Genomic DNA, 13877 nt, shown 5'->3' with positions numbered 1-13877 from the left:
TGAGTGAGTTAAAATATTACATCCCTTCAGCAACATTTCAGCCTTATCATGATGACAATGATTTATATATAAATATAGATAATACATATAAATTGTCTTAAATTCTGTTTTCAAAGACTGACTGACTGACTGAGTTTGGTTTTACACCACTTTTAGCAATATTCCAGCAACATCACGGTGGGGGACACCAGAAATGGGCTTCATACATTGTGCCCATGTGGGGATTCGAACCCGGGTCTTCGGCGTGACGAGCCAAAGCTTTAACCATTAGGCTACCCCACCGCCCCTGTTTTCAAAGAGCCGTGAAATAACTAGATTATCACAGATTGGTAAAAACCAGCACAAGGACAATTAAAAGAATAAACTATGACTTAACGATAAATTGGGCCAGAAATCACTAGCAGAGGAAAAGAAAGATCCTTGTAGAACTGATGTTATTGAGCAATGTATAAAAACAGTGAAATTGTCCAAAACTTATGTTTAACATTGTCAACATGGTCAAGCAAATTTTCTGATTATTCACATAAAACTTAGTAAAGGTACAGTTGGTCCGTGCCAAATATTTTGGCATTCCTATTTGTGAAATCGGTTTGGTTAAGCTTAAAAAGACATGCTGAAGATGTTAAACGGAGACTTAATGAGTCTCATTATACTTTGTTCTATCAAGATCACTCAGCTGAGCATAGGTAACAGCTCTGCTAGTCTGAGATTACAGAAACGTGCAGAGGACGTGACAAAAATTAAATTCAAAGACTGATCAATAATACTGACTAAAGTTACCCATATTTGTTTCTGATATAATCAACTTTACTGTTCATTACTGTTCATCATCACCTCATTAGCGATGACTAACCAATACTCTGAGTGTCTTCTGTGAACTATTTCTATCAATGTCTACCAGCTACCAGCATTCATCAGCAGGACCAGCATTTAGTAATTACTGACATGGTCATTAATACAATACATCAGGATATATATGATATACTGTTATTATCACGGAACATTTCAAAATCTTCTGTTTATAAAGAATATATTCCCATGACAAGAGGACTGGGCAATACATTAAAACCACATTAATACACATGTTCACTTGGTGTTCACAGATCGAGCAGAGGTGAAGAGATATAGTTAAAACTTGTCATATGTCTCCAGGTGCCTTGCTAAGAAGCTCACATTTACCAAATACCAGATTGTGTTCTATCTGTGGCACATACACTATTTCTTTTTCAGTACAGGATGGCCAAATCCCTAACACACTTGCGATAAATTCATGATATTTTACTGATAGCGCTATTTGCAAAGTTAATTGAAATAATTTTTCTCAGTCCACAGGGAACATCTTCAAAGAGCAATATAGGGAAGTCTCATACAAATTGTTGAATAAATAAACTAATATAATACACAGAATAACCAAAAACATTTCTAAAACTTCACTGAACTTACAAATCAGTCATTTTTTCAATATTTTAGTGTGGTCATGTAAAGGTAAGTGAAATGACATTTCATAACTTGTTGCATAGGTTGCTCTGTTTGGGCACAAAGTTCATTTTGATTAAATCTACATATATCAAGAGATAAATTTCCTCCAATCTGCATATTTTTCACATTTATTTAGAGCAGTGTAGCATTGATGTCAACAACCAGAACAATGACAACTGGGGGCATAAACAGTCCTTCTCTGATTCATAATCATGTCTCATTAAACCATTAGGGCTGAAAACAGACATGACACAAGACTAGACAGAGTGGTAAACAATGATTCCAGTCTTCATAATCCATAAAACCTCCATCACGTCCTGCATACTCTCATGTGGACTTTATTCAATCTTAAACAGTCTTAGAGGATTCTTCTTGACCTACTTCTTCATTCTAAAACATTATATATAAAATTTCCCTTTGACCAACTTGTTAATTCTGAAACATTTCAGAGAAATATTCCCTTCAAGAAACTTCTTAATTCTGAAACATTTCAGAGAAGGGTTCCTCTACCATGCCTACACTGTGGTACACACATTATTTCATTCTGAAATTATTTGGAAAAAGATTCCCCTTGTATGACTTGTTCATTATGAAACGGGACGTGGGGTAGCCTAGTGGTTAAAGTGTCCGCTTGTCACGCCAGATGATCCAGGTTCGATTCCCAACATGGGTACAATGTGTGAAGTCCATTTCTGGTGTCCCCTGTCGCGATATTGCTGGAATATTGCTAAAAGCGGCATAAAACCATACTCAGTAGAAAGGAAAGTATATAAGGATGGGAAATGTTCACACTGTTTGGGTATGTTTTCTATCAATCATTCAATGGTTTTTCACGATAGGATACACGATTCATTTGTTTCATTAATGATCCACATTTTGAAATATATTGATTATTATTTTGATGTTGCACCAATGTCTCATATAAAAATGTTTACTAAAGCCTGTTTATAAACTATCTGGCCCAATGAAGAATACTAGACTACCCTACTCTTTCCTGGTTTACTTTTTGCCTAAGATAATACATTGCGCCAAATGTGATTGAAAAATGCAAGTACATGCTAGTGACCATAGCCAATCACAAACATCAAAATGCACATCCAGATCTTGATACCAAAAGCAGCATCATTAGAATCTGTTGAAGGCAAGTTTGCAAACCCACCAGGGAAATCTAAGCCTCCTGTTTGGTAATATTTTAAGTTTCCACTTATATTGATACTGGGGTGTGCAACGTTTGTTGTAAAAACATCTTGTGTGATATGGAAGTGACATTTAAACTAAAATCTAAAATTGTGGCAAGCCATTTCAACTTGTTGTTTAGATAACTGTAAGCTATCTACATTGACGCTAACAACAATTTTTTGTACTGTTACATTCTTGAGAGAATGAACAAGTTTAAGTTACGCTTTTACTTTACTTTGGTTATTAGTAAAATGTTTCTCTAAGAGTTCATTCAGAGTTCATTCACATAGCATTCTGCAATCTGCAAGGTACAGTGAATTATTAACTGTTTAAGTTGTTACATTTCACTTAATATTTACTGGGGTGGAAACCGAAGAAGGTTTATTTCTTGTTTTGTCAAACACAAACAGGACAGATTATGAAACAGTGAGCTTATCACTTTTATCTCTCGTAATTTTCTTATACAGAACAACAAAAATGAGGAGTGTGGTTGATGGGTACTTGGTTAATGTTTTTTTGTCTCTGATAATCTCTAACTATAAAAGACATGACTTAGATTAACTGGGGACTGGTGAGTTATGGTATCAACTTGCCATCCAGGTAATAGAAATGCAGTATTGCGATAAGTATCGTATCATGACCTCAGTATTGAGATACGTATTGTATTGTATCGTTAGGCACCTGTATCATGACATCCCTTGTCCCAAGTCTTAAATATTGCCAACTTGGATTTTGCTTTCCCTAAACCTGATATAAACATGGGACATTTATGGCATAGGATCATTTTAGTCTAACTCACGACAAAACCCTCCCAAAACAAGCATTGATAATCATGATAATGACATGGCACAAATAACATTCCCATGTGAACAGCAAATTTTGTAATCAACACAATTAATTAATCTCTGTCAAAAGCAGTGACTGCTGACATCAGGAAAGGAAAGATAAAAATGGATGTCTTTCCCATACCCTTTGAGAACCTTGCTATCAGAAACACTGTCAATATTTTTCAAATATAAAGACTTTGATTTTTTATGTTTGTGCCAGACAAGACCTTATCAATCTTGTCAGACTGTCATCAGACTTCACTTGCCATGCTTTCTGAAGACAATGACATTCCTTGGTATGCATACTAATTCAATAATGATGCATAATAACCATTAATACTTGTAATAGAAAGAGTCCCATCTATGTCAAGCATGGAGATAACAACTTACCAGCAAACCATCTACATTGATCTCTGAATTAGGATTCCTCATCTTTTCTTCAAGGCTGGCGAGCCGCCGTTTGTAATCGGTATCTGACATCACCATCTTGGGATCTTTACAATTCTGATCCTACTTGAGATTAAAATTAAATTTCAACAGGTGCAGGTATATTCAGTTGAGGGACGGTAATCACTTGAGTTGGGATTAACTGTCAACTCTGTCAACAACAAACCGCCCCCAAATCACCGACACTTTCGTACCGTGTCTCATTTACACATTTCAATTATGATGATGTAATCAATTCCAATTAACCAAATGCCATATTTCGCCATTTAACAACACATTTTGGCAGCAATGCCAGGGCTGTAAGAAGTTCCACCATTTGACATTAATCGCAGCTCATCACATTTGGCGCTTGACTTGCGATGTGAAATTCCTGTCCTGCAACTAGAAACCCGGTCGCTTCAGTCGAAGATGCAATCACATTATTAACACTTATCCGTGAATTCCAGTGTGCGTATATCAGTCACCTCTTCTGTGTAAACAATAAAGGAAAATCTAAACACGATGGAGATATTAAACGTGACAATTCCGGTACTCCTTTCCTGTTTCAAGTTAGTTAGATCATGGCTGCCATGGTTGAAATGTACATAGCCTCGACACACATTTTAAGGAAAACATTTACAAAACGACTAAGATAAAAACAATGCAGTAAAACTAAATTTCTTTTGCAGAATAATTACAATTCTTGTTTTTAAAATACTTGACATGATATCTTTGAAGTGTAAAGGTAACAAATCTTGATTTTACAATATCGATAATCATTAGGTTTTATATAGTTGTAGAGAAAGTAGCATATTACCCGACTCCGTGTGGTACGCGCTCTCAACCGCAGTCAGAAGCTCAGCAGGTGCGCGTTTTGAGTGCTGATATCATGTGCCTATCATATTCTATTTTTGGCATTTCCCACATATCAGTTGAAAACAAGTGTATATACTTGGAATTAATTGAACAAGATTGGTGGTTTACAGTTACGGTCAACATCGCTAAAGAAGAAAAATGTCATTCATCGTTTTTCGTGTGACATATCAGCTGTTGCGATACTAACTGTAAATGGCTGGAAATGAATGCAGATTCGACGGGGCGAATTCACATGGTTAATTATGTGAACAACAGTATGTTCATTTCACAACATGCTGTTAGTAAATTCGTTACCGTTTTAAAACCAGCTTGGCTGTGACAGACACTAAACTTCATGAAATAATAATCGGAAGTTTGACTCATACTTGGATTGCAAAATGAAAAGCAGTTACCATTTACACCTCACTTGGGTTGAAAGAAGCGGGCATAATTTGAATACAATGCTTTTGTAACACCGACAATTTCAGTCTTTTTGTTTAAAAAAACTTCTCATCGAAAACATGTAAAATGTTCACTGATCTCAACAATACTGATCGTGGAACCACATGGTTTTTATATTACAAATAAAATTCATTAATTCATTAATTCCGATATTTCTTATAAATATTACTTTTGGAAACTTCATGAATCTATATACCGGTATGCATATTTTTATACATATTTCCCATAATGTTGGTATATTCTGCATATATGTTGGTGGTTGTCGTGTGGATCTGCATCGTAAAAATACCGAAATTCCTATATTGCGACAAGTTGAATAAAAAAACGTAATGTTTATGAACAACCTCTTGGCGAGAGGTAAACCGCCTTACATAAATGTATTACGAACTCAGAATTGTAATTTCAAATGAACGTGTTTCGACTTAGAAATTAATATAATAACAAGCATGGTACACATGATAACAGGAAAATTAACATGAATTCCACCCTGACATATTTTGCTCCATAATCACTCGAACCTCGTTGGTTAATAAATGCATTTATTATATTCTTAAGGGTGAAATACTGTAAATATCGGTGAAAATAAAAATGGTATTTTCACTGAGTAGAATATCACTTTTGCCTGAAACTACTACTAATAAAATAATAATAAAATGCGTAATAAAATACAGACTTACTCGATGTCTCGATCATTTATAAACAATGATCAAAATATAATAAATAGAATATTTTGTTAATGTTGTCAAATAACATGTATATGTCATCGAGTGGTCTGACAAAGTTGATATGTTCACGAGTGGCGCATGTATATTTCATCGAGTGGTCTGACAAAGTTGATATGTTCACGAGTGGCGCATGTATATTTCATCGAGTGGTCTGACAAAGTTGATATGTCAGACCACTCGATGAATTATACATGTTATTTGACAACTTATCAAAATATCCTCTATACAACGCCTGTGTGAGATGAGCAGGATTTTGATTATGAAAAACTGCTTCCTTGCGTTGAGTGTCAGGCCGGAACTAACATTTATTGGGTAATAGTACAAAACGGATACATATAGAAGAGTGAGTGAGTTCCAGCAATATCACGGCGGGGGACACCAGAAATGGGCTTCACACATTGTACCCATATATAGAAGAGAGTCGAATTAACAGACGTTACAAACTGATTATTTACAGGCCCGATGCGTCCGCTGGAAACTTCGACAACGTCGTTACAAGTTATATTTAGTTTTTGAAGGAGTTTAGAAATGATGAACACGAGTTTTTGTGGATATCCACGTGTTGGTATGATTGACACGATGTTTTGGAGTTAATTCGTACTCCTTCAGGTGAATGATGCAGACTGTACAAAGACATATAAACTCTTGGCTAATGTTTATAACAAGATCACAATGGATAATTAACAATGGATAATTAAACTATACGGACGGGATATTTAACAAAGTGAGGTGGTTACTGAGAAGCCATGGTCATTGAAAGTCACGGGGTGTTGTTCGACAGATGATAGTGAGCAACCAAGGGATGTAGTTTACTAAAACAACAGTTTACTATGAACACAAGTAAATCACAACAATCAGTCGCAAGCACTTGGCAAATGAATGTCCTGGTCACTGTAAATGGCTGACTCGTGTTTTGACGCCAGCTGTTCTAGTTGCAGATTAGGAGTTTGGACTTGATGTTGTGATACACTGATTTTCTTTAGAGAAATGAAGAAAATGATTTAAAATACTTTTACCTGAAATATCTGAAGGTAATACGTCATATTTTCAAAACAATAATATGAATCAAAGAATACGATTCAGGCACCAATTTACACTCGAACTATGAGTTCGAGTTACCGATTTCAAGAATTCTGAAACTGGCAAGTACGAATTTGATACCAAATCTTAGCTCAGCCACTCTGGTTAAACCATTTCTTTAAATCTTCATACATGATAAGAAATTGGTTTAAGTGCGGTATACATTATGTCAGCGATATTTGTAATGAAAATGGATTTCTCAGTTTTGAAAATGTAAAACAGAGGTACAAAATAAGCGGAACCTTCCTAGACTATCATCATTTGTTAAATAACATTCCAATGAACTGGAGACAACTTGTAGGAAACAGAACTCTCTGCTTAAATCAATTAAACATTAATAGAGTTTACCTAGATATGATCTCAAATATTAAAGGTTCAAGGATATTCTATGATAAATTGATTAAGAACAACAATACCCCTAAAGTACTAGAGTATTGGAAAACTGTCTTTCAGCAGGATATAATGTGGAGTAATGTATTCAGATATTACAGGAAATGCACAAAATGATTGTAAGCTGTTAGATTTTCAGTACAGATTTATTTACAGAATAATCTATACAAAGAAAGAACTATTGAAGATGAAGCTAGTTGATAATGATACTTGTACTTTTGTAAAAAATACCTCAGAAGACATATTGCATGTATTTTTTACTGTGATTTAGTTAAAAACTTTTGGCGAAAAGTAGAACAATTTCTAAATGCCCACCTCCAGTGTGATGTCACATTTACAAAATTCACTATCATGTTTGGAATGTTCTCAAACAATAAAATACTAAACCATATTATACTTCTTGCCAAAAGATTCATTTATGTTTCAAGTATAAAACAACAAACACTTTCCCTTTGAGGGATTTCGTAAGTTATTAAAAGATATATATACAACTGAAAAATATATAGCTAGGAAAAACAATAGCTTAGATCCCTTTATAAGGAAATGGAAACATTTAGATACCTTACTATGTGCTAAACATTAAATTCTACTTATAATATCAGCTGAGACCTCCAGACCCTACTCACTACAGCCATACTATTCAACCTTACCCCTCCAATTTCATATTCCCTCCACAGAAACTTTAATGACATCTTATGTATCTATATAATTGTTGTAATCTCATGATGTTATATTTATATATGTGTATACATGCGTGTATGTATGTGCATATGTATGTATATGTATATATGTATGTGTGCGCGTGTGTGTATATGTTTGCAATACTGTCTTTTATGTCATATAGAACCTTGCAAAACATCACTAAAGCTATATACATATATATTTGGTTGTTGTCCTCTTTGCCATATGTATTTTGTGTGAGACTTCAAATCGAATAAAAAATTTTTTTTTAAAAAAGTACGAATTTGATTAAAATCCTAAACTTTCTTTCAATGATGAACTTGACTCACGCTTAGTCTCTGAATATAAAATTTGATAGTAAAAATAATCCAATTTAAATTAAAAAGGAGCCCCATTGAGATAATAGATTCAGAACCTGATGAAATCTAGACTTGCTTCATCTAGAGCTTTTAGCGTTTCAGGGAGGGCAAGGCAGTAGGGAAAATAATGCAAATCATGGACTGTGAGACAGACTAATGAAGAACCGTCATCCCATATTATGTGAACTCCTGACAAGGCGAAGTAAGTTTGAGATGGAGCTGTGAGCTACATCTTGTCTCATGTTTGACCAGTCTAATTAAACTTAGGCTCAGTATTATTCGTTACACTGCTATACTGAGTCTAATACCCCCTTCACACTTGAGGAGGAATGAGCCGGGATGCCGTCGGAATGAAAATTCCTGGATATTCCTGGAAATTCGAACTTCATTCTAAAACTTCTTTCTCCATTACGAATGCACTCCAACTATTCATGTCAATTCTTGTAACATGCCCAAATGTTTTGAACATGTTCAAAACCTTCGAGGTACATTCGAAGTGGAAATATATCGAACAACATTTGAAGTACATTCTAACTGCATTCTAAATATTCTTACTGCATTCTAACTGCATTCTAAGTATTCCGAACGTATTCGAGGGAGAATCGAAAAGGCAAGCCACTTCAAATCCTGCAAGAATGTCCCGAATGCACCTCGAATGTATTTGGATAGCTGGTGGAATTTAGGTGGAATATTCTTCAAACGTATCGGAATATTTCGATTGCACTTGGAATACAGCTCGAATGTACATCGAATACACCTCGAATACAGTCAGAACATCCCGAATGCTCTTCAAATGAGCCCTGGCGTCATCAGAATAACGCCGAATCGCATAAAAACGTAGCCACCTGTCACTGAAACTTCAGATACCATTCACATTTTCAAGTTGCGCAAGTTGTCTCCAGCCTCCTGGCACCACGTTGTGCTGCTCATCTTCCTCATCCACCATACCATTGTGGAGATTAGGATAACGAGTCCTCATCAAGTTGTGCAGGCAGACACAGTATTCAATGATGTCCTTCACAACGGAAGACCTTGGCAACATGGTGGTGAGGAGGATTTGCCAACTCTGGGCCATGATTCCAAATGCATTTTCCACTAGCCCACTACCATTTTCCACTCGGCCCCTGCTGATCCTGTAGTTGTAGATTCTCTCGTCTCTCTGGAGAGTCCTATGACCATACGGTTTCATCAAGAAGGACCTTATTCCAATGGCATCATCTCCGAGAATAACGCATGGCACACGCTAGTCATCTTGGGGTAAGGGGAACGGATCAGGAAATCCCATGCTCTCGCGTTTTCCTTGAGCTCGCACTCGTTGAAGATCTGAGCATCAGACATACTTCCGTAAGCACCAACGCCCAACCACAGGAACTTGTAATTTCCATCTAAGGGCCATGAGGACCACAGAGAAGTAGCCCTTGTAGTTGTGGTAAAATATGCCGCTCTTATGGCCACATGTTTGCTATCTAAAACTCCTACGACATGAGGAATATTCCCCCCTATTTCTCAATACATCTTCGATGGGTGCCCATTCTTCTGGAGTGGTAGGACAGATGATAACCTCATCATTGTATTCCTCCACAATGACCTTACATACTTCTGGGATGATCAGGCTGATTGTGTTCCTTGCCACGCGGAAGCTGTACATGATGCTATGGTACCTATCACCTGAAGCCAGGAACCTCAATCTGATGGCTAGCTTCAAGCCTGGAGGTAGCGCATTTCTCATAATATGTACCCTGCTTCTGTATTCTTGGTCCCACTTTCTGCACCAACTCATCAAAAATGACAGGCTCCATCCTAAGGTAATTGAAGAGTGACTTCGTGTCCTCAACTCTGAGCTCCTCCATTAATCTTGTATAATGTCCATACAGCCTCCTTCTTTCCTCTGTCAGCCATTGTCTGGTCTGGAATCTCCTGGGTCTTCTCCTGTTTGTTTCTTCTCCTGGTCTCCTCCACACCTCTTTCAATCAGGGTTCGCTGGAGGACATCAATCTGGAACAACGCAACATGGTCCAGGGCGTCCATACTCTATAGGAGTTGGGCAGTGACTGATGAATAGTCCAGATTCAACACGTTTTTATACCCCATCGTGGAACATTCCGGCAGCATTCTTGATGCATTTCGGACATTCGTGTTACAATCTAAGTGCATTTGAGGGACATTTGAAATATTCGTGCTGCATTCTGTTTTAATTCTTTAACATTCGATCCATATCATTCCAAGGGGGTCATTCCAAGACTGTTCTGAATGCATTCTAAGTAAATCCGTTCAGCATTCGAGGTACGTTCCAACTGAAATCCGAGTGCTATTCGCGCAGCAATCGAACCGGACTAGTACGGCAGTCGAAATTCATTTTAAGTTTTCTTAGTGTATCCTAACGGCATTCTAATTATTCCTATTGTATTCCGATTCATTCGAGCTGCATTCATGATCTAGTACATTTGGAATGAGTAAGAATCATTCGAGGCGGGTTCGAAGTGCGTTCTAAGTATTCCAACAGCATTCTTACAAAGCTTGAAAAAATTGTTTATTTTGACATTCTCTCCCGAATGCGGTTCGAATTTTGGAAATATTTTTTTTCTGTCTGATTCTCCTTGATTCCTGTCAATTCGAAATAGGTGTGAAAACCTACTAGAAGGTCGCGTCAGGTACCCTTTGAGCGACCTATGACCGTCCAATCAAACGCAAGACGGCCGAACGGATTTAACCAATCAGACAACAACTACTTGTTAGGGTTCGGCGGGACTTACAAAACGGTTTTTGGATTTTCTCTTCCCTGATCGCTGACACTGATCTATCAATAAACGAAAATCCGCATAAAACAGAGATATTTGACCTGCAGTATATACGCTTATGGGTTTCTAATGACATGGTTACTATTTGCTTATATTTTCGCAAGATGACATCCTTGAATATTGACAAAGACGCTATTTTCAGCGACTGTTTACTCATTGCGTGTATCACTCGGAAGCGATCGTGCGGAAAATAGCGTTCGGAATCGTTCGAGTTTTTGAGGTAAAGGTTCAAACGGTATGAGCGAATGTTAACTTTCACGATTTGGTAAGCTGTGTTCTGATTGGTCAGTCCAAAAGGTTAGCTGACGCAACCTTCTACTAGGTTTTTTCAAAAGGTTAGACTCAGTATATAGCAGTGTAACGAATAATACTGAGCCTAAGTTTACTTACACTGCATGTTTGACGTATTTATGAAATGCTATTTGGGCTAAATATAGCGAATTAATTATATTCATCTGAAAGACTACAGTCATCACATAAGTATTCGTCACTGTGCATTATTTCCATAGACATACATGTTAATTTGATGCAGCTAGCAAAAATGTCTTCAATTTATTTTTCGTTTGAACTGGTTCATATTTTGCGCATGTGTCATGAATCATCTCAACTGCAAAGACATAATTTCCGTTTTATTTTCCATTCAGTATTTCAAGAATGACCACAGGACCACAAGAGGGACAGCTCAGCCCAACTGCGCTACTAGGTGAGTGAGTGAGTTTGGTTTTACGCCGTTTTTAGCAATATTCCAGCAATATCACGGCGGGGGACACCACAAATAGGCTTCACACATTGTGCCCATGTGGGGAATCGAACCCGGGTCTTCGGCGTGACGAGCGAACGCTTTAACCACTAGGCTACCCCACCGCCCCAACTGCGCTACTGACAATGTGTTCCAGAGTGTATGCCCCAAGTGTGTTTGAATGAACAGTGTGTAAATTATGAAGTTGTGTGAATTATGAACGAATGAAGTTGTGTATATTATGAAATTATGAAGTTGTGTGTGAATTATGAATGAATGAACTTGTGTAAAATATGAACGAATGAAGTTGTGTAAATTAGGAACGAATGAACTTTTGTAAATTACCATTATATTATTTTTGTTAATTATGTGAACTTGTGTTGATTAAATATGTGTATTGCCATTACATGAAAACTTGGCTACATGCTTTATTAATGTTATGCTGATATTATGCTATATGTGTCAATAAATAATGTAAAACCTTTCTAAACTTTTTTTCTGTTCGGCCCTTATGACTAGGAATAAGGCCCTTTTGACTTTTTGTCACGGCCCTTTTGACTTTCACCTCGGCCCTGTTTGCTTTTTCCATCGGCCCTTTTGACTTGGCACCTCTCGGCCCTTTTGTCCTTCGGCCCTTTTGACTAGTTCCCGAAAGAATACACAATTTTGTAGTTATGTTGCTCATGTAACTACAATGCGGAAAATACTTGAAGGAACATTACATGGAAATTATGTATCTGTGACCAAGATGATTTCCTAACAACCTGCAAATAACGAAAACCGAATTAATGAAACTTATTAAATGAAACTTATTACAGCTACACTAAAATAACATGCAAGTCTATGAGAATTTTGCCGACTGACGAATACTTATGTCCCATGACTGTATATACACTTTCGTTATCTTTCATTTGCCGTAAATAATACAAGGATAACAATATTTTATGCTGTTAACAAACAAATTGATTTGCAAGTCTTCAAGGACACAGTTGTCGCTGACGCCCGATTCAAGTCTGTCAGTGTTGCTTGTAATCAGTTTCGTTTAGGAAACTGATGATTCACGAGAATCGGTTGATTTTCTACTATTCGAATGATTTCTGCGACTTAAACGATACCATACTTGGTTAATAACTTCTCTCTAATTGTTCATGACTTATAGTTGCATCAGTTTTGTTTGTTTAAAACACGAAATTCTGGGTCAGAATGAATTACAAGAACAATAGTGTTGCCCAATCAGAATGGTTTGTCTTGTGTAAGGATGGCAAGTATTGATAACAAGAGGGGTAGCTATTATATAACCAGAATTACCAGAAAACAGCACTGGTTCTTGCGACTTGAGTAGAGCTTTCCAGGGCTGTTATTAGTGTATTTCTCTTTGGAAAAGCTCAAACGACGAGCATGTCAGTGAATATCTCGTCTTCTGAAACGTAGGAGACTCATATATACAATTTTGTAGTTGTAAGTTGGGGTATTATAAAATACATAAATTGCTAATATAAATGTTCATATAGTCTGTTTAACCCACTGTAACATATATAACCTCCTTTGCTACTACACAAAGATCGGCGTGTCTCAACAACGCCCCAGGATGTAATATGGTATGACACCAGTCGTTAAAACAGATCAGAATATTCTCGATTGCTTGATGGGTAAAAATTGGAGCATGATGAATACGAAATAATTTTGAAAAATGATATAAATGTCGAACTAATGCTACGTTTTGATTACGTTTAAGGAGCTGATTTGTGAATGGGGATTAATTGTATGGCATTTTTTATTGCTCATTAATGAGCTGCAAAGCAAGAGGTTAGAAAAAGCGCCCCTAAAATCTCCACAGCGTTTCTTGTTTTATTCAAGGGAAATAACTCTAAAGTAAG

At 36.8% G+C, this 13877-nt stretch overlaps 1 protein-coding gene across 1 annotated transcript in view; it reads right to left on the bottom strand.

Annotated features, from left to right (window-relative positions):
- LOC124285935 (rho-associated protein kinase 2-like) overlaps positions 1–4505 on the bottom strand; it is a 64295-nt gene extending 59790 nt beyond the window's left edge. Inside the window, 1 exon segment of the mRNA XM_046722224.1 lies at positions 3876–4505. Coding sequence (XP_046578180.1) covers positions 3876–3971 — 96 coding nt within the window. The 5' untranslated portion in view covers positions 3972–4505.
- Between the last annotated feature and the right edge of the window lie 9372 nt (positions 4506–13877).

This window comes from Haliotis rubra, unplaced genomic scaffold, assembly GCF_003918875.1.
Source record: "Haliotis rubra isolate DU_JTF1 unplaced genomic scaffold, ASM391887v1 Scf110, whole genome shotgun sequence".
Lineage (NCBI taxonomy): Eukaryota > Metazoa > Mollusca > Gastropoda > Lepetellida > Haliotidae > Haliotis > Haliotis rubra.
The sequence above is the reverse complement of the archived record's forward strand: the minus strand, read 5'-3'. Positions and strand labels throughout refer to the sequence as shown.